General features: G+C 39.4%; 1 protein-coding gene across 2 annotated transcripts in view; it reads right to left on the bottom strand.

Annotated features, from left to right (window-relative positions):
• Positions 1–27,926, bottom strand: part of Epha4 (EPH receptor A4) — a 138,114-nt gene that overhangs the window by 47,039 nt on the left and 63,149 nt on the right. For both annotated transcript variants that reach the window (XM_027941772.2, XM_027941773.2), the window contains exon 5: positions 12,784–13,122. In XM_027941772.2, coding sequence (XP_027797573.1) covers positions 12,784–13,122 — 339 coding nt within the window. The remainder of the gene's footprint in view (positions 1–12,783; positions 13,123–27,926) is intronic.

Raw genomic sequence — 27,926 nt, 5'->3', positions numbered from 1 at the left:
TTAAACATGTATTAATCACAAAGACTCTAAAAGCCAGGATGATAGATGCACCCAGTAAATCTTCGCTCTTGCCTTTTACTTTCCACACTGAATTTCTACATTTACAGGCAGAAATACTTAAAAGCCTACTCCAGAAACTGACCAATAAAAAGCCTTGTTCATTACTTTATATCGGATGCTTGATGATTTCCTACCTTGGAAAAGCTTTTCAGAAAGAGGCAAGACATTGATCATTCTGCTAAAAAAGCCTGTCTGTTTCAATACATAGATCCATGTGGCTGTGGTCACCGTGTTTTTAGTGTGATAACTAATTCAGGAAAGTTGTGGCTTTGGAAGTTACTATAGGGACATCCAAATCATCTGTGAAGTTAAAACATACACCAAGAGATGAACCTAGGTATCTTCAGGGTAAAATGTTAATCGTACTAATAATACTGACAATCTCCTTCAATTCAGGCCAAAGTGTCCCCAGGACATGGCCCCAAGTGAATGAATGAATGGCATCTGATTCTGGACTCAGAGAAGATTTTAGCATTCACTGAAACCACCTTAATTTCATGATGTAAAATTTATGTTGGTAAAAGGCTCTTAGTGTTGCTTTTTCACAGTGGTCTCCATTTCAATAGGGCATAAAGTAGTCACATTATATTTTCTATGAAAGAGTATCATTTATAACTTGTGTTATCACAAAAAATAGTTTTTATAGGAGGTAGCTAATCACCATAATATAAAATGAATAGGAAAGCAGTAATACACGAGACACTTTTGACCTCAACAAAACAGTGTTAGTCATTCTAAGATATTGAGAATCTTTTAAAATTAGATTCTTTTTTTTTTTTTTTTAATTTCTTAAGCTAATGGAACCCACAAAAGACAAAGACAATATTTTCAAGGTGCCAAGCTGGTGCTAGCTCAAGGAGCTGATCCCTTGGCTTTTGATGGAGCCTGAATATATCATGAAAAACTCCTTCCCCATCACTGTCTCAATGATGTTCCACTGTCTTCCAAGTTGAAAGACTAGAAAGCCAATTAGTGTCAGTTATGATGTGAACACCTGTCGACTAAGACCTGGACTGAGACCAATTCCATTAACATAGTCCCTCTATGGCTGCCAAATGGTCGGGCTTTGGACCACTTATGAGCTAGTCCACATTCAAAGAGGTGACCCAAAGACAGAAAGGTCCAGAGTCCCATTAGTCATCTTCCAAGCCATCCAATTCCCCATCACATATCCAGTTGGAACAGGGTAACTATCTTTTCTAATGGTCATTTAAAAAGATCACATCAGCCATTCACAAAAAAGTCATGGTGACCATAAATTGGGGATATCAGCTCCTTAGCATTTTTATTAGCTATTGTACTTTTTAACTCTGAAGCTATTTTTTAGCAACTTATTTTTCTTTCTTTTGTTGCATTTGAAACATATCAGCAGAAGACAGAGAAAAAATAAATAAAAAAATATTTGACAAAGAATAAATTATAGCATGAAATTATAGGCTCCAGATTATTACTGACAGAGCCAGATCACAAAAGGAAATATGTCAGTAAAACTTTCATTGCAAATCAATATGTTCTACACTAATTTCACATTTCCCAAGTCCAAAAGTCCCTAGGCTTACAGAATAATGGGTTAGGGCTGAGAAGTAATGACCACAGATAACGAAGTAGAGTGTTACGAGTAGAAAAGAGAGAGGAAGAATAACAGGGTAGGTATTGGGGTAAAGTTCTGAGATAACGTTCTTGTTCCAATTTGACTCCACTGTATGAAAGTCTGGGAACACAAGGAGTCATATATTCTAGGGACAATGTCCATGAACAATTTTTTGTTCAAGGGACTGCTCCATTTTGGGGTGCTGGCAAGTTTCTTGAAGGTGTTCTATAGATAAGCACAAAGGAGTAATTGCTAAGTGGAAGCAAAAGAGGTAGAGACCTTTGGGCGAATTATAGTCAGTACCTTCGAAAATACTTCATTTACAAATGGTCACCACATGCTGTGCTCTCAAAAAATTTGGTTATGAAATGATATTCTTGCAGCCCTCATACTTGAAACTATTTTTTCAACAATTCTCTTGGAAGCTATAATAGGAACAAAAGAATAATTAATGAGAATGGATTTTAAGCTTGGGAATTGGCAACTATAGAGTTATTTATTATTATTATTATTATTATTATTATTATTATTAATTTTGGGGTATCAGCCGGAAACTGAATTGTAGTGCCAGATAGTTTAAACTCCTACAGGCATTATAAGACCAAGGCAGAAGCAACTGAGCTATTACATTTTAAAATATTACTTAGGCCAATAGATGTCTTCAACTAGGTCTAAGCTTGAGAATTCAATGACTTTATTGCATAATCATGAAGAGTAACCAGGAATGTATTAGGAAAGCTATATTTGTTTTAGGGTTATTTTATTTGGCGGGTTCAGGGCATCTCACAAGATCCTCCCTTTAAACATCATTTGCTGAGGTATGAAATTCAATGGATCTGGCTCCACCCAGGAGTCATCCCTAAATCCTGGAAGCATCTCATTAGAACAGCATCTCACCTAGAAATAGTCCCACAGCAGTTTCTGAGAAAGACGGGAACAGAGTCCCAGCATGCTAAGAGCAGTGGTATGGAAGTTATTTTTTGTGTGCTCTGAAATAGAGAAAAAGCCATCATGCAAAGAGCAGGAACAGTTAAGGTATGCCTTTGAAAAGTGAACAGTGAGATTTAAAGGGTTTCTCCAAATAACACATTTTTAATATATTATAGAAAGATTCCTTAAATATATCTCCAGTCTTGTGGAGACACCCACATATCATTTGATTTCTCTGCATTGGAGTACACAATGAAGGCTGGGAGGTTTCTGCTTTTAAAATCCTCTGTCCATTGTTCCTGTTTACAATAAAATACTCTTTTAACTTTTAAGGGGGAAGGGCAGGAATCTGCCATTGTTGTTCTTGCTTTCAGTGTAAAACAAAGCAAGAAGGAAGTCTAGAACATTCAGCAATGATAAAACAGTCTCTATTTTAAATCAGGAGAAATGAGATGATGTAGGTTGGAAGAACTCCCAAGTCTCCCAAAGCACTCTCCTAGGAAGCTCCCTAATGCCATACTCTCTTGAGAAACCAACAGCATCAGGATTCAGTGGACTCCATCAGCAACACTTCAGATCATCAACAACTCTCCAATGAAAACAAGGTCTTTTCGTTATCTTGGAAAGTATAAAGAATGCACCATCAAAAAGAAAGTTGCTGGGCTGGGGTTGTGGCTCAGCCGTAGAGCGCTCACCTAGCACGTGCGAGGCCCTGAGTTCAATCCTCAGCAACACATAAAAAAATAAAATAAAGATACTGTGTCCATCTACAACTAAAAAATAAAATATTAAAAAAAGAAAGTTGCTACATTATAATAACACCTTTATTAAAAGATTTTTTTAAAAAATACCCCATCAAGCTTTCTGCTAGTTGCATATTCAAAAGCCCTGCTTGGCTTGTTTGTGTGCCTGCCCTTAGCTTTAATAAAGAAACATGAAGGAACCTTTGCTCCCATCTACCTTCACACTTATTATGCCCAAAATACACATTCAGTAGACCAAAAAAAAAAAAAAAAAAATGGATTGAGGAGGCAGATTTACAGCTGGCAGTATGTTATCTAGACAAACACAAACTCTCTAGGGAGCCTTTGTGAGCTTGGCCCTTTTCAATGTTTGTTTTAATGGGTGGCTCTTACCCAAGATTACAACATGCTGGGAAGTTCAGTTTGTTGGTGGCAGGCCCCTATTTAGCACCCACTATGAAGTTGAAACTACATATTTTAATCTTGTCTGAATGAACATGTCACAGACCAAAGTTTCCTAAAAAAATCAACCACTCCTTAGTCTTTTTATGAAAGTAAGAATCAAACTGCCTGAGAAATTTGTGTTCATAGAGTGTCATTTGCGAAGTGTGAAGCAAGGAAGAGTGGACCATCCTTCCTTTCTCTCTCCTCCCTTCCCACCCCTCTCCCAAGAGCAATAGGAAAAGAGAACAAATATTTCAACTCACTATAATTTCAACCTATATGATATTTTAGAGAGATTGCATTTTAGAAAGCAGCCTTCTTGCTTTACTGTAACCAAACACAAAGATGGTTCAGAGGAGAATGACAATATAATTCCTTAAGTTCAGGCTAACTGTGTATCAGAACAGAGAAAGAAGGAGTTTGTTTTTTAGTGCTGAGCCTATTTGGCAGCCATTTTGCAGACCAGTGAACTGGGTTCCCACTGAGCACTCCCTTCTGTCCCTCACAGGTGAGTGCAAAGCCTGGGTGACATTTCCAATGAAAGCTATGGCATCCACTGGATAAGTGACTGCACTGATGTCAGGAGCTCTCTTTTTTCCCATTATTGCAATTTTTGGGGTGACTTGGGCGCAAGCAAAGGAGGAAGAATCATGTTTGTGTGTCTCGGAGACATAGAAAGGTGGACACCAAGAGGAAGTCTCATTAAATAAAAGCCATTTTTAATACTAACAGATGCTTGAAATGCAAACCTACAGCCCTCACTAGTCTTTACCTGAAGACCACACCCAAGATGCTCTCTTCTTGGACAACCACAACACAACTCAAGGAAAGTCTCTGTTCCTTGGGTGACATGAATGGGCATTTCAATTAGTCGCTGTAGATTTAAAATCTCTCAATGCAGGATTAGTCCTGTTGCATGGCTTTTGGGATTTTGCAATGTTTAAAGGAGGAAAAAAAAAAAAAAAAACTACTTAAAGACATCAGCAGGGGGTTAATGGAAGCTTTGATAAAGTCTCTCTGGATCTTTTCATGGATGTTCAATTACAGACTGGACTCTGGGGTCTCTGGTGGCTGCTGTGAGGAGGTAGTAATTAATTTCACCAGTTGGAAGGACACCTAGATAATTTAGAAGCCCACCTGAAACCCTCGCTAGCCCTGCAGTGCTCATTTCTCAGTTCAGCCAGGCACTTATTTTTCAAATCCCTTGGTGGCTTCTCCAGAGGCTGTACACATTGGCAGCAGTGCTGGAGGTAACAAGTCCAGCCCCGAGAACCGAGAAAGGAATGAGAAGGATACTGCCAAGGGCATGCTGGGGGATGGATATCGCTTCCCACAAATGAACGTGTGTGTATATTTATGTAGGAGCAAAGTGAACAGAGTCAGGAAAAATAGTGTTCTCAGCCCTGGGTGTATACATAAAACCTTCATTTTCTTAGAGTGAAATATTTACCTATTTTTAAAAAATGCAACCTAACTTTTACTTAGGTAAAATAATTACCACTAGGCTCCACAGACAAACCACTTGCCTCTGCTGTTTACAACCTTGAAGTTGGATAATTTAGTAGGTTGTTCTGGAAGGCTTTGAGTTTTCTCCCCTCACCAGAAACATGGTACCCACCCCGAATACAAATTCTACAACCCTCTGTGCTACACAATGGGCTGCACTTTTATCCAACTGCTAGTGTTTTTCAATCTGAAATGACAATCGTGATGAGCGAGCATGCTCCTTAATTGTAGTGTTAGCAACAATATTCTTTTCAGTAAAAAGTTAAAATCAAAAGAATGTTTCCTCTGTAAAAGATGTACTATATGTTTTTAAAATGTACATTTCATAGGCATTATGAATGAAACCAGGTGCTGGTCGCTGGATCAGAGCTGTTAGTGAGAAAACCAGTCAGGCTCCTCTGAAGCCCATCGTGCGCTAGCTTGAGCTTATAAATTACCCAGGCAGAGGAAAGTCTCCCAACCACCCACCACTTTGAGGGCCTAATGACTTCATACCAAAATTGAGGATGCACCAATGATATTGATATGGCAGCAAAATCTCTCAATGGGATTGTTTCATAATCTGTTGGAAGCATTTTAAATATGTCTTTGGAGAGAGTCCTTCCTTTTATATATTTTCTAGCACTATCGTTTGTTTTTTCCTTTAAATGTCTTGGGGGTAAGGAAAAACAAAAACATGATTTACTTGACATCAAAGGCAAACAGGAAATCATCTCAGTGAGAGGATAATATAAACACACAGAGCACATGATCATTTAAGAAGAAAATTGCTACCAGCATCTAAGACCCAAAACGTTAAGAATGCAGTCTTCAGAGAAAAATCAGAGCACCACCCTCTCAGAATGGCTGAGCGCATGTCCACAGGATCCATACAAACCTGAGCATCCATGGGAAAAGACCAGTGTCCACAGTCATCAAGGCATATATACAATCTAATTATTTCAGCTAATTGCTTTTTACATAACTAAAACACCTAACAAATAAGGTGTCTTGCCAAATATAAAAATGGTTTCATACATGAGATTATCCCAAGTATTAATCCGCTACATCCTTTGCCTACAGCAGTTTCCCACAAACATCGCAGTATTTCAACATCTCAAACTCCCTTCTGACTGGTCCCCTGTCTTGACTCACTTCTCCAGAGCAGAGGCCTGCTAACTTTTTTTCTGTAAAGAGCAAGATAGTTAATCACGTCCATGTAGCAGGCCATTTACGAAGGCTGTGTCTACCAACTATGCCCCTGCTACAGGAAAGCCCTCATGGACAATATATGCACAAATGAGTGGACTTTTGTTCCAATAAAACTTTATTTTCAAATACCAAAATTTGAATTTTAAACAATTTTCAAATGCCAGAGAATATTATTCATCTTTTGTTTCAACTCCTTAGAAATATAAGTGACTTTTAGTGAGTTATACAAGGACATGGAGAGGGTCAGATTTGGCCCTTGGGCCATAGTTTGATGACTCCTATTCCAAACATTTGTGCCTTGCAAATATCCACAAATATTTAGATTTAAGTGGATACAATATCTTTATTTTACATTTATGTAGTGCTGAAAATTGAACTCAGTGACTCAAGCATGCTAGGCGAGTGCTCTACCACTGAGCCACAACCCCAGCCCCTCAACAAATCTTTTTTTACCCCCTTTCTTCTCAAGCTTTCAGAGAGCCCTTGGTCCTTATCCTACCTCCTTTGAGTTTAGCATTCCAGTATGGTTCTGAACACCAATAGGAATATGTTTTCTGCTTGTCACTTTAATTTTGAACCTTATTTTGACCACAGCTGCACTGCCCTTCTTACCTCACTTTGTGCCAGAATCTCCCCCTGTCATGACCTTGTCTTTCAGCGCCTTCATACCAGGTCAAACTATCCTTCCCACTATCTCCCTGTACTTCCTTCCGATGGCTTGCTACTCACAGGCACAATTACGCAATAGTGCTCTGATCTGATAATCACATTCATTTCAACCTAGTCAGGGACAGAATTTTACATACTGAAACTAAGGACGTTTACATGGGCCCCTTTCCAAAACTCTGTTTCTAATTTTATATTTATAATATTGTAGGATTTTTTTTTTCCTTTAATCACACAAACAAAAAATTTGTCTAAGCTTCAGTGCCCACAAAACCTGGCTCCACCATGTCTCCAGCACATCACCTAAAGCAAGTACTCTAAGAATTTTCCCCTTTCTCACACCAGTTCCTTGGAGCTTTCCTTTTACTATCTAGCAGACAGGTAGCAATTATACCCAGTGGGGATGAGAATTCCCACTGTTCTCCATTATCCCACTCAAATAACATAATATGTCTAATTAAAAGATGGCAGAGAAAGAGAGAATGGGAACTAACAGTTGAGTAATAAAAGACAGTCTGCCTCTTGTACTTAGTTATTTTCTTTTATCTACACATTATTTGGGGTTTATTAAATTTATCACTCCTTAACAAAGGGAGTTAACTAGTTTGTTTCTGCTGTAAATAAATGTGTTAATCAACAAACAGTTATTGAATATTGATTACCCCATTCTGCACAATGGCATTATGACAATGAGGATACTATTTTATTGTTGGTAGCTTTGTTCTTGCAGTTAATTGTTCAACCCTAGAGAATAATGCTAGCCCAACAAGCAGTACCAGTTCATCTGATGGCAAAACAACTGAGAAGGGATTCAAGGCCTCCAAAGCCTCTTCACAAGTGCCCGTTCTGCAGGATCAGCAAAGGGAGCATCATGCTCTCAGCTCGGAGCAGGGCAACCAAATCAACAGGGTAGTTGCCCTGTGTGCTGAGCCACTAGCCAGACCAAGGACACTCCAGTTGGCAATGGGAACCTTGGGAGGCAGGCATTACTACGGAGACTGAGATCTGCTTTTCAAACATATCACTAGAAAAATAATTTCTCAATCTGGGCACTCTGGATATTTTGGACCACATCATTCTTTTGTGTGGAGGACTGTTCTGTCCATATGGGATGTTTTGTAGCATCATTGGTCTCTGCTCACTGCACCAAAATTATCTCTAAACAATATCAAATGTCAGGGATGGCCGGGGGCAAAAGTCACACCGGATTGAGAACAACTGTCCTTGAGGTACAGTTATCTGTTTTCCTCTTCAAGTAAATACCTTGGCAGGGTGAAAGGACAGAGGGGGGCAAGAATTCAAAAGAATTCATAATAATTCTGCTGAAGCATTTTTGGAATTTTCCTCTTACTCTTGGAATGTCCATTTCCAAACATTATGCTCTAGGACTCAGAGCCCTGAATCTCATGCTTATAGTCTGTGGCTGTAACTTGGATTCATGGAATTTTAGAATTAGAAAAGATTTTAGAGATTAGTTAATTTAATTTAATTTAATTAATGACCCTATTCTTTTGGTACCGGGATTGAACCCAGGGGCGCTTAAACCATTAAGCCACATCCCCAGTCTCTTTTTTATATTTTACTTGGAGAGAGGGTCTCGCTGAGTTACGTAAGACCTCCCTAAGTTGCTGAGGCTGGCTTTGAACTCCCATGATTCTCAACCTCCTAAGCCACTGGGATTACAGGTACACCCATCAGTTCATTTTAAATAATTATGTAATTTACCAAATATCTGTACTCTTCCAAACTCTGAGTATTACAGATTTATAGATGTTTATCACTAAAGGATATTAGAGCTGTACTAGAGATATATGACCAGGTTATCCCATTGTGAAGTGTCCCGAGCAGTGTTACAGGCAAAAAAGTTAAAAAAAAAAAAAAAATGGAGATCACTGCCTGTGGGTGTGGGTGCAGTTTGGGTAAGAACACTACTTGAAAGGGTTACATTCCTAATGATTTAAACAAGCACCCCTGGAGGAGTTATGATCCTGCTCATAGCTGGGAGAGAGACCAAGTCTGGGGTAGTTCGGTATGTATAGTAAAAATGGCTCACTGATATTAGTGCTGGCTGCCATCACTATATTTTTATGAAAAGATACTCCCAGTTCTATTGCTTGCAAGGAAAACTTGTTTGATTTACACAGCATTTCTTCCTCCTAGGAACACATCCTCTATCCATTTGCCTGAGATGGTCCACTTAAGTAAACGGAAACTGAAGGGAAACATCTAGAAGACAATCAGCCAGCTGATGCTTATCCATTTTTCATAAACCTCAAGACTATCTCTTCCTAAACAAAAGAAGGACAGTCACTATGGCTATGGCATGGAACATGGAGGAAGCTCACTTGCTCCTTTGTCCTGGAATAAAGGACGTTATACAGGCAGGGGCTTCCGGGAGCTACTGGGGTGAGACTCACTGGAAAAAACCCTCCCACCTCCACCCCCTTCCCACCCTCCTTCCCCATCACCACTCCTGGCAGGGGGTTGGGTTGGAGTTGACATTAATCAGAGAATTTGGGAGCCTGCAGCCAGTCAGTTGAGAAAGGATAAGTGTCACTAAAACTAGCCATTCTGGCCTCAGATACAAAGCCCACATCCCTCAGCTGTCCAGCAACAAAGCTGACAGACTCTAATTTCCTTTGTTTTCAGTGCCCATTGGTGTTTGAACCCAGTAAGGTGCTATTAGCCTTGGGTTTGAACTCAGGAAAAGGGTGCTTAGGCCAACATTAAGACTTGGGTTAGCATGGCTTCCATACCCATGTGAGAACACAGGCCCGTTCACACCTCCTCCTGCCATTAAATGATCAAAGCCCTGTTAAACCTCAATCTCCACATGCAGATACTCACGTGATTTGCTCTCACAAATGGGAAGAATGCAGCACTGACAATATTGACACTACTAATTACCTCATAAGTTTAAAGGAAAACAGCTTTTACATTCAAGAGGAGGTTCTCCTTGGTGTCTTAGTACCAGCTCTGATGTTGGCTTAGATGAGTTGCTTCACCTACATGGAGTGGTCCTTCCCTCAACCATTAAAGTCTCCATGGTAGTGAGCAGAGATTGGGAATTCTAGGAGGTTCTGTATGTTTGGTTCTAGTTTTTAACATGTTATTGACAAGAGAAAAACCCTGTGACGACAGCAAAATGGAGAACCACTAAATCTGTGACCTCCAGGTGCTAAATGCAAACATTTATTAATTCTAAGCATTCCTTAGAGAGTGAGACATCATGGTCTGTAGAGTTTCTCAAGGAATTTAATTTAATGGAATGATAGGAACAACTGCAATTAAAATATAATTGTGTGTATGTAAATATGCTTAGGGGAGCTTTGATAGAGATTATGGTTGCTACATTCACCCAGAATTTTGGCCTACATTATTAATTTGCACTAGTAAGAAGAAAGGGTTTGTTAATCAAAGATAAAGTATCCCAATGATTTTGAATTAGTGAACTCCAAATTATGGTAAGATAATGAGGCAGTACTGTGCATATATATATATATATAATTCTCTGCTAAGTGAAAAGCTTTCCGGCTGGCCACATAGGAGGTCTCCTTATTGAAAGATTTATTTTTAATTTTGAACAGCTTCCCAGCATTACCCCTTCAGGAAAATTAAAATAAGGAGATGGAATTTGGTCCTATTCAGCAAACCTCCCAGCAGGATTGCTCGCCATGGCTGTGAAAAAAAAGTTACAAAGTGTCAGGGGAATTACCTGACCACTTTTCTGCTAGATCTATAAGTATTACACCTATATTATTTAAAAAAAAATTTTATTCCCCTACCCTCTGTAGAGATATTATCATACATATTCCTCTTTTGCAGGATTTTTAGCCTGTCTTTATGTTGTTTGGACCTTGTAGCATGGTGGGAGTTGACACCCATCATCTCTTGGCTTGAATCCTTACTTACACTAAGAATCATGGAATTCTCCCCTAAAATCAGTGGGAGTCAATCCTGCTCTGAGAACATTTCACAGGGCTTTTCTCTGCCAAAGGGAATGATTTCAGGCTTCAGCTGACATAGCAGAGGCTTCAAATTTCCACTCTTAGTTTTAATTCAGTTAAGAATACAACATTGTCATGTGTTTGAAGATACCCCAAAAGTTATCATAAGGGGCCTGAACATAAGAATATTGACTGACTCATAAATCCAACTCTGCAGAACCTGCAAAAATTGGTGTGCACTGTGCGGGTCCTCCTGACTCAGAGACACCAAGGGCACCAATGCATAGTCCCAGGTTCTGTGTGTGATATTCCCCTTGCATCCTTCACAAGAGAATGAAGGGTTGGCAATCACAAATTGCTTGTGATGCCATCAAATCCTCCTAAATTATCCTAGTCTTTGTAAGAAAAGTGAAACTAGTGACCAGTAACAGTGTGCACAGTCTCAAAGTTCAGAATTCAAGACAAAAGCTTAGCCAGATGACTTGTCCATACCACGTATCAATAAGGACCATTTCCATTTGAACAGATGAAGAAGCATTCCGGTAAGATTAGCCTTTCTACCCCCCATTCAGAATTTCTCCCAAGTCTCTACTTTTTATGTATGCTAGAAAATTCGAAGCAAAATGGAAAAATAATGGCTTTGAATTGGGACTCTGGAGTACTTTTCAGTATAGGATCAATTAATACAGATATTTTACTGAACTGTGAAGTGCACTTACTGACACATTCATTTAAGAGAAGAGTGCAGTACAATAGGATTGCTGGCAATTTGTAATTCTTCTCTGGCTGTTTGTTGCTCGTGATAGCCTTACAAAAGGATAAGCCACAGTAGTGGTTTGCGGGGTGGGGTTGTTTTGGGGTTTTTTTTGCTGTGGTTCCTCCTCTTAAACTCTTCAGGAATAACATGGGAAACAGATAGTAGTGTAGAAACTTTTTCATGGGAGGAATATAGATGAGTGGACAGGAGCCAGAAGCTAGAAAGCTAGATTTTGAAAAATACATGACATCAGATTTCTATGAGAGTTCTGCGATCAACTCAGCAGAGACACTTCAAGAACAGAAGTGCTTCCTAGTCATCTGCATTGATGCAGGGAATGGGGTGGACTAGCAGCCCTCTTGCCTCATGCTGACCACAGATTCAGATATAAAAATGGTTGTAAACTCCTCTGTGTCTTAAGGCAAATTTTGTTAAGCACACCAAGATCTACATGGAGATTCAAATATTGGTCCATGTAGATTATTCCTAACATTTTACATTAAAGAATAAGATCAAAGCTCTAACAGCCAATGCTTTTGTTGGAAAATGCAGCAAATACCAATACAGCATTGGTATTGGTAAAATCAACATTATTATCATACATAATCTGTACTTGCTCCAACATCCAGCCACATTGAACTTTCTGAAGTCTGTAGTGGAGGGCCTTGGCCCCCTACTGTAGCCATTATCATTCAATCAGACACTATCTTATCTTTCATTTTATCTCCACCACCTGGGACAGAAACATGCTACACAGTTATTTCCCCAAAACTGTGTTTGCTGAATGATTTGATGTCCTTCTACATATCTTTTGTATTGAAACATAGCTTCCAAGTTTTTAATGGGTTCCACTTCAATTGCAGAACTTTAACGTAATTTATGGTCACCACCATAATCCTTTTCACAATGTACATTCAGATTAGGAAAAAACAAGGATCTTATTCCTACCTGCTTGGTTGGTTGTCACGGTGACGGAAACTGATTGGTCTGGGCTGGGGTTATACTTGGATACACCATTCACCGCCCAGATTTCAAACGTGTAATTTGTATGTGCCAGGAGGTCGGTGATTGAGACTTTGGTGGTCTTCAGGCCATTCTGTTGTGGGGTGTAGTGGACCCCACTCCCGCAGGGTCGGCACTTGCTGGGGTCACCGGCTCCACACTTCTTACAGACGACATTGTAAGAAATGTCCTGACGACCACCTGTGTTCTGAGGACTGCTCCATTCCAAGTTCACGGATGTCTCGTTGACATTGGAAATCAAGTTGAGTGGAGCAGATGGTGGGCCTGGAGAAAGAAAAATATATCATTGCACCAAGAACTGAAATACCATTTTGGAATCTCTCTGAGTTTGTATTATTCTCTACAGTTCTAAGAAGTATGATGGGCCCATTTGGCAAAGAAAGTGAAAGGCAAATAAAGCCCGCAAAAAGATCTTTTAAAAGAACAATATAATAGAAGGCTGTATGTGCCGTTCTCATTCCTATGCAAACAAACAGAGCACCAACTGCCACTTAGAGACATGAAGAAATCCTACCGTAAATGGGGTCCACACCCAGGGGTTCTCTATCAATTGGCAGGAAAATAGCATCATCTATCTAGTCTCCATGTTATCTTCTGAAAAACAGGTATACAACTGTGATTCTAGCTTCCAGGGCTGCTATGAGGCTTGGTAAAGTAATAGTTATAAACCTTTTTTGAAGACAAATTATGATTCCTAAGTACAGTATATCATCAATAGCAAATTAAACTAATAGATTTGTGTAGATACGCCTCTGCAGTTCATCATGGCAGTTGGGGTTGAAGCTGTTTGTGGGTAATTAGTAGAAACTGGTTTAACACAGTTACAGAGATTTTGAAGATACAGCTGTTGAGAGCTCTCAGAGGTAGGCAGAGACTGTCCAAAGCTTCCAGGCACCTCCTCTGCTCTTCAACTGATCAGGACTGCACCCTGCACCAGATTATTTTTTCCGCTTGCTTATTCCCAGTGCACAAGATGGTGATGGTCATTATGAAACAGAACAACTAACGGCTGACCACTTTACGGTTGATTTAAAAATAATAATAAAAGACTATAGACTTTATATGCCAACAAACTGTGTTATAAATTGCTGTCAAAAAGAAGCAGACTGGGAGAAGAAAGAAAGAATTTTCTTGGTCTAACCTAGTTTCAAAAGTGTAAAAAAAAAAAAAAAAAAAAAAAAAAACCTGTTGCATTCTATTGAAAAATATTTACTCCTTGTGACAGTTGGGAAGCTCTTTCTCATTTTGGTCTTCCAAGGGAAGAACCAAAAGTGTGTCAATGAAAATCTGAGGTTTCTTGATCTTTGTATCTACAGGGATGACTAATATCTTCGGAACAATGGCTACCAGGGAAATTTCGCATGTTCCTCAGGAGAAGCAAGTTGACTGGAGAGACCTGTATGCTCCCGAGGGTTTACCTAGCAAACCACAATGAAACAGATGGTTCCAAAGTAGCCTTGGAGAGAGAACTGGTGAGGCAACCTGTGAGCAGGAGTGATCAACAGGGCTAATGGATTTTGCTGATAACATTCATACAGGAAACTCACTCTTCTCTCTTCACACAGCTTAATTGAAGACTCTATTTTAATAAAATAAAAAAGCTCTCCCAATTCCCATTGGACTAATTACCAACAACCTCTTTTAGCATTAAGACTGGCACTTCATCCTTCAAAAAAACCCTGAAAACTTTTTAATGAACTTTGCAAAATGTATGCTAAATGTAAGCCTACCTCACAGAAGTCCTCAGAAAGGAAATACAACATTTATTTCTTGTTGAGCTTTCAGAACTGTATTTATGGTCTTTAGCATGGTGGCGAGAGTACAATGAGGGTAAATAAATGGTTCCTGAATGAATGAATGAATGAATGAAGTTATTTAACATCACAGTCTCTGTAAGCCAGATAGAATGCTAAAAATCTTTTGGTCAAATACCCTCATTGTAAAAATGAGGGAACTAAAATCCAAGAAATGGATCTGATAACAGCAAAAGTTTATGCAGGCTGATTTGTAACAGAATTTGATGAAAATCTAAGGGAACTGTCTCCTCCTCTGGGGTTATTCCTGCTCTACCATGTATCACCCACTAAAGGTACAATGATAATATAATCAGAAGATTTGCCTGAAGTTTAAAGAGTAAAGGCAGGAAAAAGAGCACACACATCTTCAACCCTTCTCAAATTGTGTCACACTTGCCGCCGTGGTCGAAGCCACGCGGAGACTGCAGCTGAAGCTGGCTATGGCTTGGTTTATAAAATGGGTCAGCCCCTGGTTCTTATTTTGCTGTGACTTTGAGGGTTAAATAAGAGTGACTCTGAAATCCATTAACCTCCTTGCCAAGGTTCCTGGTCCACTTTCACATGGGAAAATGTGACACAATGAATCAAGAGCTGCAGAAGCAAAAAGTCAGTAATTAGTATGTAGGACGGGGCACGGCAGTGTCTAAACAGAGAAGAAATGGAGCAGAAAACTAAATGGTCACAGGACTCGGAGATATAACACTGCCACGTGGAAAACAAAACACAAAGATGCTGCAGGATTTCAAAATGGGGGATTGATTGGAAAACAAGAGCTGGCTTGGAGCTGCCTTCTTTCAGCAGTGACTCTTGAAGACGAGCTTGGGGCAAACGTTCCAGGAAAGATTTGAGAGAACTGGGAAAGTTCAAGGTTGCCACCATGAATGGTTCAGAAATTGGACTGCATATGTTTTATGTTTTGCTCTTACAGAAAGTGATACTTATATGGGAACATAGTAGCAGCCTAATAACTGGAGTATGACAAAGTCATATAATAGAGGAGAAAATGAAATATAGAAATGTCCACCCTCTATGATGGTAATGTTGCCCTGAAAAGACCTGCAAAGACCATGTTTTACAAATTAAAATCATAACAATGGTGTTTTGTGTTTGTGGAATTATGGTTTCTTTTTGTTGTTGTTGTTTGTTTTGTTTTTGTTTTTTGTTTTGTTTCAAACTCTTCTTCATTAAAAGATAATAAATAAGTAAGAAATGGGCTTCTTGCGCCCGGTGCAGTGGCGCATGCCTGTAATCCCAGCGGCTTGGGAAGCTGAAGCAGGAGGATCCAGAGTTCAAAGCCAGCCTCAGCAATGGCGAGGCACTAAGCAACTCAGTGAGACCCTGTCTCTAAATAAAATACAAAAAAAAAAGGGCGGGGGGCTGGGGATGTGGCTCAGTGGTCAAGTGTCCATGAGTTCAATCCCCAGTACCAAAAAAGGAAAAAAAAAAAAAAGAAATAGGCTTCTTATTTCTAGTGAGGGCCTACCTCTTCCCCAAAAAAGAAAATATTATCTTCCCAAGATGAACAGAAAAAGGCATAGACTCAAAAACAGACAAAAGTCAATCCAGGTCCACAGTTAACACTTAACAGTAGCACCTTAAAACAATTACCTGCAACAATGGGTAACAACAGAGAAAACAGACATTCTGAGAAACCTCTCTTTCAATAAATATAAGGCATCTAGAAGAAAAAACTTTCCCTCAAATTATTTTCTCTTTCATTCATGTTAATATTGTATCTGGATATTTAAGAGGAATCAAATTTCTAACACGGTTGATTGCCTTTCTCATCAGAAAGATGCTCACCTGCAAGAAAGTCTCCAGTTACAACCACAGAGGGGCCCTCCATAGCCACAGGTTCCACCTCCACAGATTCAACCAGCTCATCAAAAATATTTTTCAAATACACTTCTGTACTGACTGAGATGTACAGACATTTTTTTTTTTATTATTTTCTAAGTAATATGGTCTATTTACATAGCACTTACATTGTACTAGGTAGTATAGGTAACCTAAATATGATTTAAAGTACATGGGAGGAAGAGGAAAAGGGAAGGGAGTAGAAATGAGATTGATTGAATTGTCATATACATGTCCTAATATGGCATAATTAATCCCACTGCTATGTACAATTATAATGCACAATAAAAATATCTTTAAAAAAATAAAGTGCATGAGACAATGGCCGTAGGTTATATGCAAATACTACATCGTTTTATATAAGGGGTCTTGAGCATCCTTGGATTTGATATCTGCTAGGGTCCTGGACCCAATCCTGCAACAGCACAGAGGGAAGAGTGTATGAGGTTTACAGCAAAGAGAAATAACTGAGTTATTTCTGAGTTTCTAGTCTCTATATCTTCCTCTTACTTCCTGAGCACACATTGACATTAGGTAGCTCAAGGGTCCTTATAAGGAGCAAGGTTTTACGCTTTTCAAAACTATCCACTACCAGCCTGAATCTAAGTCTGGCAGCAAATCTTGTTTAGGGTTTTGCTCTTCATTCGGTTCCTTAACTTCTATGTCCTTCTTCGGATGTAACATCTAATGGTTTCTTGCTAACCCTTTCCACATCTGGCTCCACACCAGTCAATGTGCTCCTTGAGAAAAGTGAGGCTTTTATCATTCCCAGTGTCTAGTTCATAGAAAGCTCAATGAATGTTTGATGAACCCATGAAATAGTAAATGAATGGATGGAAAATGAAAAAAAAACGTCCTTTAATGCATCTTATAGCCACAAACCTACAGTATTGGGAAGTACGTAAATTAATGCAGGTTTCAGCTTTTCACATAAGGTTTATTAGCATTAAGCCTGTGCAGGTCCAACCCAAAACTAGTTTAATCAAGTTCCTCTTTTTCTATAGTTTAAAATTACTTTGAAAAAAAGTTGGGAAGGCTGTATAATAAGTATTAGTGGTTATTTTGCAAATAAGGAGTCTTTCATCTTTCAAAAAATATTTATTGAGTGTCTAATGTTTATCATCTGCTCAAGAGGAGAGAGGGGAAAAAAATCTGGATCACTTTGATACTTTCCTTATAGTTTCCTGGATAGTTGAAAGAAGGAAGTGGACTCTCAAGAAAGGGAAGAGACTGAAGGAAACTAAACACATATTACGTGTGTACTGGGTATCAGGGAATCACCCTACTCAGTCCTGTTTTTATTGATAGTGCAACCATCCACCACAACTGGGAATTTAGAATGTGGGTTCTACTAATTACAGTTCCCTCTAGTTGGGATTGGCTATTATAATTTTTTGTACTCCACTTAGGTTCCACGCGATGATTTATTTAGGTATGAAGCTAGGGACAATGTTCTCTCTGAAGAAAATTAATTCTAACATTTCCAAAGGAAGTCTGGCATGTTCCCTATTAGTCTTTATATAACTTTAGTGGTTTTCCTCTTGACTTTTATTTTATCACCAAAATTAAGACATTCTAAATATAAATTCATCAGATTCTAAAGTGTATGTAAGGGAAAAAGTGTTCTTCCTTTACATTTTGGATCATATTTGTAAATTTGCCATATTCACATGTAAGTTCAGAATTTGCTCTCTCTGCATCCTGCAATAGGGATGGCGGGTTGAACTATTCTAAAGTTTTCATTTTTAGAATGTCCATCACATTTTTAGAATGATTTTTTTAGTGGCGTAGATAATACCCGTACTATGAGAAACAGGAGTCAAACACAATAGTTTTCAACTTATGAAAAGATCAGCGTTCAGCATACTTTTTTTCTGTAAAGAAATTTTACTATCTGGCCAGAAAGTAAGTATTTTAGGCTTTATGGGCCATATGGCCTCGATAACAACCATCCAACTCTGCCATTGTACCTCCAAACAGCCACAGACAATACCTAAGCAATTGGGCATGGCCGTGGTCCAAGAAAACTTTGCAAAAATAGGCAGCAGTTGAAATTAGCCTTCTGGCCCTAGTTTGCCAACTATGGTTACAGAGAATTTCATGAGAACATGCATCTCCTTCCCAGGATGGTGCTCTCTGGTACCCTCATGATTTTGTATAATTCTATGCACCTTAAGCACATCTCAAGCCTACATAGAGCTCAGCCCAGAAACTCATGATAAAGCCCAGGTAATGACCCTGGTTTCTAAAGCACAGGTTCTATCAAGTTTCATTGACTAAGGAAGAATTAAAGTATGTGAAATATTAGTGCATATTTTCTTTAGTTTCTCATTGCTCTGACAGATGGGCATAGCATTTCTTGCCATTGTGGATAAATTAAATGAACATCCATTTTCTTTACTGGTGCAAAACACTTTTCTGCATCACACAGCAGGTACTGGTGAAAGGTGTTACAACGGGTAATTATTATTTTCTATGGGAATGTCAACCTCCATTCAGTTGACAGGAATTTGACAGTATGAAGCTCTAAAGAAATTGTAGCCAAATTATAGCAGATGCAAAGGTCTATAACGTCATATCATACATTCTATCACAAAAGGGGTCTTAATCTTCCTTGACCAAACACACACTCTCCTCCAGGAAAGACAAACTTCTGGAAATAAACTATATACTATCTAAAGAAATTCAGTCAATGTGACATTTAAGAAAGGTGAAATTCCAAGCATTGAAAAAACAAAAATCCAGTAATTCACACATCTTCCCTCCCATGGATTAGACTAAAGTTTAGTCCTGAGTAGTTTGGAAAACACACTTGCTGGCTTATGTCAGGATTAAAACAGTCACATTAGGACAGCTCAATATGTACACATCCACATAAAATCTGTGTGACCCTTAATAAGGTCATTCAAAAACCATCAGCTAACACTGAACCCAGCATCATAATGTCTCCCGTGTGAACTACAAGATTGGCATTCCATAAGAAGCCCAAGTCAGGAAAACTCACTTCTTTCTTATAGGAACAACTGAAATTTCAGAAAAAAAAAAAAAAAAGGAAAACTGCAATCGTGATTGCATTTAGAATTGGGTTTAGCAGGAAAGGTTTCAATCTATATATGGATGTCTGGTGAAATTTGCCATATAAACTTGAAAATTCTAATTCTATTTCTTATAACAATGGGAATTAAAATATTAACAGACACAAATACTAAGGGGTTAAAAATAAGTTTAAAACAGACATCGTTAGCAAAGCTTTAAGCATGCAACTCAGATACTATGAACTAGTAGCTCTGCCTTGCACCCTTAACCTGGCTCTTAGATTAGCAGATCAGTGTCCCTGGGTCTCATTTTGTCATTCCTGACTGTTCAATAAAAAACTGAGATTCTCCCTCCTCTGCTCTAGTGTACCTGACCATCTTGTGAAAATATTAAATTATGTTATTTATTTGTATTATATTTATATTCCCATTATAACACAAGATCCAGGTGAACAGGAATCTCCCTTCTGGATTCTGAGAATACTCCCAGCCCTTAGAACTATGCCTGACATCTGGATGCTCAATAAGGGCCTGCTGAATACATAAATGATTTTTAGTCCGATCCAGCCCACTCATCAGAAGCATCACTGCTTTAACACTGTGTATGTCACAGAAACTGAGCAGAAAAAAAAAAAAATAACAATAAAGGGGAAAAGAGAAAAGGAAAGGCAATCAGAGGCTGAAAAAAATTTAAGTCCCCAACCAAGGCAAGGAGATAGTTGACAGCAAAACTATAGTGGCTGGTCTCATCTGACAGAGTAGTTTCCAGAGCTATTACAGATTTTTAATACTTAACTGATTTTTAATCACCATTTTAAAATTCAAATGCCTGAGCCATGAAATTAATTCTGGAAGTAGCAAGAAATATCCCAAGAGCCTGGGCAGAAACAGAACTCTTAAAAGATCAATTTCTTAAAGCATGACTGTCAACCCACTAAAATGCCAGGGCAACCAGAGCAAGGCGTATCTTCTGAGGAAGAGGCAACTTGGGTCTCAAGTTCCATTTCATAGGTCTTCATCAACCATGCACAACTTTTAGAGTGTCAATAATACTTCACAGCGTCTTAGCCATAAGCCCTTCAACCCTTCAAATTAGCTTTTGTTGTTAATCTCTCTCCAGCCAAAAGACAGGCCGTAAGGCAGAGTAAACAGTTGGGGTGTGTAAGTTTTGACTCTGAAATAAAGCCCCTCCTTCCACTGACAGTTGTATATGCTGCTACCACTAATTGCCTTCTTCCAGCCAGTGTTGCTGAGGGTTAGTTTACATAAAGACTGCTGTTCAGCGACACCTCGGCTGAGATATATGAACAGAGCATAACCTTTTATCACGGCAGTTTATGTGTTTTAACAATGAATAAAGCCAAAGCAGAGCTGTCCGTTATTAACAACCAAAGCCATCTGGCTGCTTCCATCCCTGGTTGCTGTTATGGAAAATTCATAGTTTCCTCCTGAGGTCAAGTTCTTGTTGAGATTTGACCGTTGTCTGTTTTTCTGCTATCTGTTTTCCCATTCTTTCCAGGAATCTCCTGTCCTTTCCTTTTTTGGGCTATTGAGGGTTTCAGTTTCTTTGTATTAAGAAGACTAGTTCATGACTGAAGTATTTTACAAATCCTCAGCTGTACGTGTGGAAGCTACATAACGAAAGACCAGGAGAAGTAGGATTGGGCGTTTCATTTGGGATTTAGCTAGCCTATGCATTGATTTTACATTTCTCACATAGCACTTTTTCATAGTTTATCTTTAATTTAATCCCTCTAATAAAATCATACAGAAAAGTATTTCTTACAGCAATCTAATAACCAAAAATGAAGGTAAGAAGAGTTAAGCAACTCATCCAAAGGAACACAGCCGATACATGCAAACCTAGAAACTCTGACTCCCAGGCTGAATGATACCTCTGCCCCTTCACAGGGACAGACAGGGTTTAAAGAAAATATTCAAGCTTAACTCTGAATTCATTTGTGGAATGAAAGGGGAAAGTTTCAAATTTTCTCAGTTCACCCAGAGGTAAATGTCTCTTAGTTTCCCTCCCCTTCATGAAGATGGCTAACCAGAATTACCTTCTGGATGATGCTTTCATTTAGTTGGGCTCTTTTCTTGCCTGGTTTCTACCTTCCAGGCAAGAGAAACCTGGGCATGGCAGTGTAGGCTTGAAATTCCAAATACTTGGGAGGCTAAGGTAGAAGGACTACAAGTGTGAGGTCAGCCTCAGCAACTTAGCAAGAACCCCATCCCAAAACAGAATTTTAAAAAGGGCTGGAGATGTAGCTTAGTGGTAGAGAATTGGCCTGGCATGCATGAGGCCATGGGTTCAGTTTTCCCCAAATAAAAGAGAAACCAAAAGGGGATTTCTGTTAAAGATTCTTTTCTTTTTCCCCTGGAGGATGATCACAGGAGGGGGAAAAGGAGCAATTATCTCTCTACAACAGGACTCTTTGCTCAGCTCATCTTCTGCCAGCCTTCAGGTAGTAGGTGGAGCAAGAGTCAACTCTAAGAGGAAAATCAAAATGCTGATAGCAAAGAAGATACACAGTTCTCTCCCCAGGGGATCTCAGAAAAATGCATAATTGACCCTATTTCAAAGAAGCATGCTGTGAATAACCAATGTATGACTTCCATGAATAGTGTCAAAAAATGCCATCCAGAAATGAAGGGGCTCAGCTGATGACAGGCCACCCTTAATTATTCATGGTGGTAAAAAAAAAAAAAAAAAAAAAAAAAAAAAATCGTAATAACCTGGCTAAATGGCATTGGCAGATCATTTGAGACTCACTTGAGCATACATTACTGTTCCTCAAACCTGTGCATTTTCCTAACTGAATCCACACTGTACTGTTTATCCCCATAAAATGCAAAGTAGGCTGGAGAGGAAACAGGGACGAAAATTGCATTGTTTTTGAAAGAATTCAATAAGAAGGTACCTGATCTTTATGAGCAATCATGATGCTTTTAAATTTTGCAAACAACTACCAAATGGCAAGTGATGGGTCTGGAGTCGCCTAGTACCTTCCACTCTGCACACCTGGTGGTCTCCCCCCTGTATCCTTAACTGTCTTCAAAAAAAGAATCATACACTCAATTCTTCAGAGGTACTTTTTTCTATTAGTAGTTAAAAGCAATTTGAAAGGAAGAAATGAGGAGGTGGTTTACTCACTAGTTAAGGTCAGACCTTGAACTACTGAGCTCTAAGGAAGCAGCCTAGAAATGGAACAGCTGAAGGCTGCTTCTGAATTGCCAAAATGTCTTTGGTTGCTTTGATCCATTTGTACAGGGTCTGGGGACAGACATATTAGCCGGCTTATCAACTGACTAACAGGCAGGGAGACCATATGTTCTGAACTCAAAACCAACCACGTAATCAGACAATGGGGAGCTGGTGTCTCAATTTGCGCTTTCGCCCCATGACAAATGGAATGCAGTAAGAAACGACGCTATTACATTGCAAATTCAATATAAGACATGAAATAGGAAATCCCCCTAGAAATCTTGTATTTGAGATTTTTTTCATACAAACACCTTTACAGAAATGATTGATGGCATGAATGATAAAAGGGTCAGAGGTCAACAAATGGATCTTCTGAAACAACACTTTGGGAAATTTGGGGCTTTTTTTTTTTTTTTTTTCTCACTCTTCAATTAACTAATCCTGCACTACAGCTAATAGCAACCTCACTAACTAGTTTCATAGAATGCATTTCCCCACCACTATATTATTAGCTGCTTGTAGCTCTAAAGCAAAAAGAAATATGCTTTTGGGTGAATAAAAATGTAGTTTACTTGAAACTGAAGGCTGCCTTTTATCCCATGGTTTATACATCAAAGCCTCACTCTAGACATCACTCCCCAAATCCCTAAGCCAGACTGTTAAGCATGTAAATCTTTGGGGTAGAGAATTGAACTGAACATCAGGGGCACCTTCAAGAGAGGTTTTGAAAATGGATGTGAGATTCCTCAAATTAAAGCACTTAAAAAAAAAAAAAAAAAAGGAGAAAGAAAAAGAAGAGTCTCTCTTCTCCTGACCTTGGAAACAAGTAAGGACGATGTTATTTTAATTTGCATTCAAATTTTAACAACACAGTCACACAGCACCAGTGGGATCGACACTGGGTTTCCACAAAGATTGCTCATCATTTCATTATGGCTCATTATGTTGATAACTGTCAGAAAGCATTAGAGGCGAGGGCTTTGAGTAATGGAACCGAAATGGTAATTTTAAAACAATACACTTTCTGGAAGAAATACAGTGGTGCACTAAATTCAATTAGAAAAGGCAAATGTAGACAAAGTTAGTGGTGCTTGTTGTTTGGAACTTGGCCGTTTCAATTTCTTGATAACCTAAACCTGCAGAAGGCACCCTCAAATCAGTACTTTTCATCATAGATCTTGGTAAATTTGCCCTCATTAGCTCTAAGCTCTTCCCGTCTAAATTGTCTTAAAAGCTGCAATTTTGGAATATTTTAGGCCATGTCTAAGCATCAATCAATCACTCTTTGTTTGACACAGCTGACGAATTATTCAAGGCCCGTTTACTTGGAGACAGATTTGTGAAGGCCCTTCAAGTTGGCAATCTAAAATCATAAGCTCTCATTGAGAGAGGACTCCTGATCACAGTGCCCTGATAAGTTTCACCAAACACGTTAAATAAAGAGCAAAAGCACAAGGACCGATTTTTCAATTGAAAAATATGGAAAAACCACTCGGGTAATGGTGGTAGGCAAAGGGGGCAAAATAACAAAGTAGCGTTTTTCTTAGATTTACAAAGCCAATTAGGGACTTCCTAAGGCATTTTTTTTTTAACCACATTTTGAAATATGGTAGGAAAAAACATGATATTGGCCCTGCTTGCTAGCAGGGGAAAAGAAGACCTTTCTCACACCAGTTATTGGACAAGGAACCAAAGGACTAAGGTAATCAAAAATATCCCTGCTGAGGCACATGGTGGACCGCTCCCAATACTGCTGATTGGCAGACCCACTGCAGACTAAAGCAAAAGGAAGGGACTGGGAAGGAGATCTGGAGTGGGCCAGGGGGTACCGCAGTTAGAGGACACCAATTTCCTTAGTAAAAAATCACATCAAAATTTCTGCAAAGAAATGATTCATGAAACCCAAATTCCTTCTTCAGCTTCAATGGTGTCTTTGTGTGTGTAGGAATAATAGCATCTGTCCTACTGGCAATAAAAACCCTGTTGCCCTTCTTGACCCATATAGCCATCTGAGGTGAGCATTTGCATTTGTATTCTCTGGAAATAACCTAGTGAGACTCTGGAAGGGAAAAAAAAAAAAAATCAACAACAACTATAAAAAACAAAACTGCACAGAGAGTGTATTTGATTGTGTGCCCCCAAACCAGGTCAGATTTTCTTCATTTAGAAGACAGATTAAGTACTCCATTTCCAGCAAGCGAGAGTGTTGGAGCAGCACACACCTGAAAGAGGGGATCTCCCGCCTCCTGCCATCCTTGTTATCTAAGGGTGACAGGTTCACATTCCAGCAGCTTCTGTATCACTCAGAAACTTACTTAAAATGAAGAATCTTGGCCTGTCCTGTGTCCTGTTCTGATTCCTAAGTGATTTCCAGGCACACTGAGGTTTAAGAAGCACTATCCAAACTCCCTAAACAGTTACCACCTGAAAACATTCATATCACATGTCCATTGACTGATCTCACTACCTCTGCCAGCAGCTGTTTTTATTAGCCTATCCAGAAGCTCTTGTCAAAAATCCTCCCCAAAATAAAGTTTACTGGTTATTAAATTCTCATAAGTCCTCCAGCAGTGCAGATGGGGTGGACTTCTAGGCGTCTCCCTCTAAATTAGCTGATGCTACTTGTATTCACCTGGTCTCATCGTTCTCCAAGTGAACAAAAACCTGATTTTACAGGCCAGTGGAGCAGAGTCTCTCTTTGGCTAGAAGAATGAGTCTCAAAGAGTGTGTTTTATTTCTTCATTAGTGTGCCGTCACAGTGAGCGATCACTAAATGCAGGGCTGCATGAGAATCCCAGGGTTAAAGACAGCGTAATGAACAAAGAAGGCGCCTGATTATCATGGCTGTCAGCACGAGGGAATTGGGTTTGTCACCTGGCTTAACCAACTGGTAAGAACTGATTAGAGGCTGGAATCAGTTTGAAAGGATCCCTGATGTTTATGTTCCTTTCCATCCCCACATCTTGTCAAAAGAATCCGATAAAGCTGGGAGTGGGGAGGATTATTCTGGGGGTTATCTGAACAAGAGGTTCTTTGAGAAACTCCCACTGTGTTCTCTATTGAAATGTCCACTACAGTGCTGTCCAATGGGACTTTCTGCAAGGACAGAAACTTTCTGTCCACTACTATTGTCAGTACCCCATGTGACTACTGAGCCCTTGAAATGTGACAAGCATGAATGAGCAACTGTATTTTAAATTTAATCATAATGACTTCAAATTTGGAAAGCTGCATGACCTAGTGGCTACTGTATTGGGCAATGATAGTCCACTATATTCAACAGGAAGGAAGAGATCTAATGGGAGAGCCATAGGCTAGGAATTGGATTTTAATTCTTCTGCCTAACTTAGTAAATGTTATTATATCTAGGAGCAAAGAATGGTCATCTCCCTGACTGTACCTTTCTCAAAGGAGATCTCAAGAGACTTACATAGTTAATGTTATAAATTTAAAAAGTAATAACTTTAAAAGTCAAGTCTGTAGAAAAGTGGTTTGAACTTCAACTGTACAATGGAATTGATGACTATCTTTTGAAAATATTGATGCTTGAGTCCCATTCCAGTGAGCCAGGGGTACAATGTGGTCATCAGAAAATCTCATTGTATAGTCAGAAGGAAATCACTGATAAGACATAATGATAACCTGCTGGGGAGGTGGTCTGGGGGAGGAAATGAACTTTCAGGGAAGAAAGAGGAGGAGAACAAACATTTATTAGCTCCTCACCATGTGCCAGACCTTTGCAAATATGTTCTTAGCTACTTTTTAACACAACCACAGGCATAGAAGTGAGAATCCACTTTACAGTCAGAGTAAGGACTTGGAGAGATTAAACACCCTCTCAGTGTCACCAACTTGGTTAGTGGTTAAAGCCAAGGCTGTCTGCCTGGTACGACTAGTGGAACCATCTGCATTGAGTTTCCGCTTCACTGAGGGGCTGGGTGCCGAGTCAGCAGGATTCAGTCACAATTAGGACAATGCCTGTGATCTTGCAGCAGAGAGGAGGAGGAGTTCCATGTGCAGGAGGGCAAGGACCACCTGTGGCTTTGGTGTCCCCATGGGTCTTCTATCCATGACTCAAAAACCCACTGCCCTTGCTCCCTTTACCTTGTCAAAAACCATCTCAGAAAAACACAAAAAATTACTTTCATTTTTCAAGTTTTTGTTTCATACGTATGTTAAAATCAATTTTTTTTATTCATCTATAATATCAGGATAAAGCTAATTAATTCATTTCCACAGACATAAAATTCTAAGGGCTCCTCTGCCTTGTCATTATTACACATATGGCCAGCAGCCCAGTATCACAGACACATGGCAACCTTGGGAGGGTCCCTAAACTCCCAAGGAGCAGGGTACAGAGGAATTCAGTAATGGTCACATGGCTCCCTATAGTGCTGGACAACAGGTTAGAATCAGGAGATGGCCAGGCCGCATGGTCCAAGGTGAGACTCCTGACATTTGCGACACAATCCAACTCAACCTGGAGAAGCTTTTCCAATGGAGAGGGGGCCTGCCTGATGCAAATAAATGGCCATGATCACGATGTCAGCCCCCAATAGTTCCCCTCTATTGTGCTCGAAACTCCCACTAGAGAATTGTTGGTAGTGTGTGTGGAGAGAGGCAGGAAGTTTATGATTAAATGAATCACACAAACTTGAACACATCACAGAAATATTTCAATTGGGAAAGACAAAGCCAGGACTTGAACAGAGCAAACAAAAGCAGCCATCCAGAAGGAACGAGGGGAAAGAAGGCCAAGAAATCCTTGATGGCTTAGGTTACACCCAAGGCTGACCTCACCTCTAGAAGTTTATGCTTGACCTGGGAGAAGGTGCAAGAAAACCTCCCAGGAACTAGAAACTATGTGAGTCTTCAGATTGTGTGCCTTTGATACCACAGTGGGGTGTGGTCTGGGGAATGCTTTTGATCACCTCTGAACTGGAAGCTGCCTTATCTATAAAATAAAGATAACACCTACCTTATGGACTCCCTACAACTGAACCAGGTAATAAACTTTTTTGAAAGTCCCTCATATATTAACTAACTGTGTATGATTTTTAAGTTGTCATCATCATCATCATTAGTAGTAGTATTGTTTCTTGTTATGAAACCCTGCAGAGGTTATGGAAATATCAGCCCAAACTTGGGATGGACCAGAAATCTCTCTCCCCACTT

Source organism: Marmota flaviventris, chromosome 11, assembly GCF_047511675.1.
Source record: "Marmota flaviventris isolate mMarFla1 chromosome 11, mMarFla1.hap1, whole genome shotgun sequence".
Lineage (NCBI taxonomy): Eukaryota > Metazoa > Chordata > Mammalia > Rodentia > Sciuridae > Marmota > Marmota flaviventris.
Note: the sequence above shows the minus strand (reverse complement) of the source record. Positions and strands in the feature narration are given on the sequence as shown.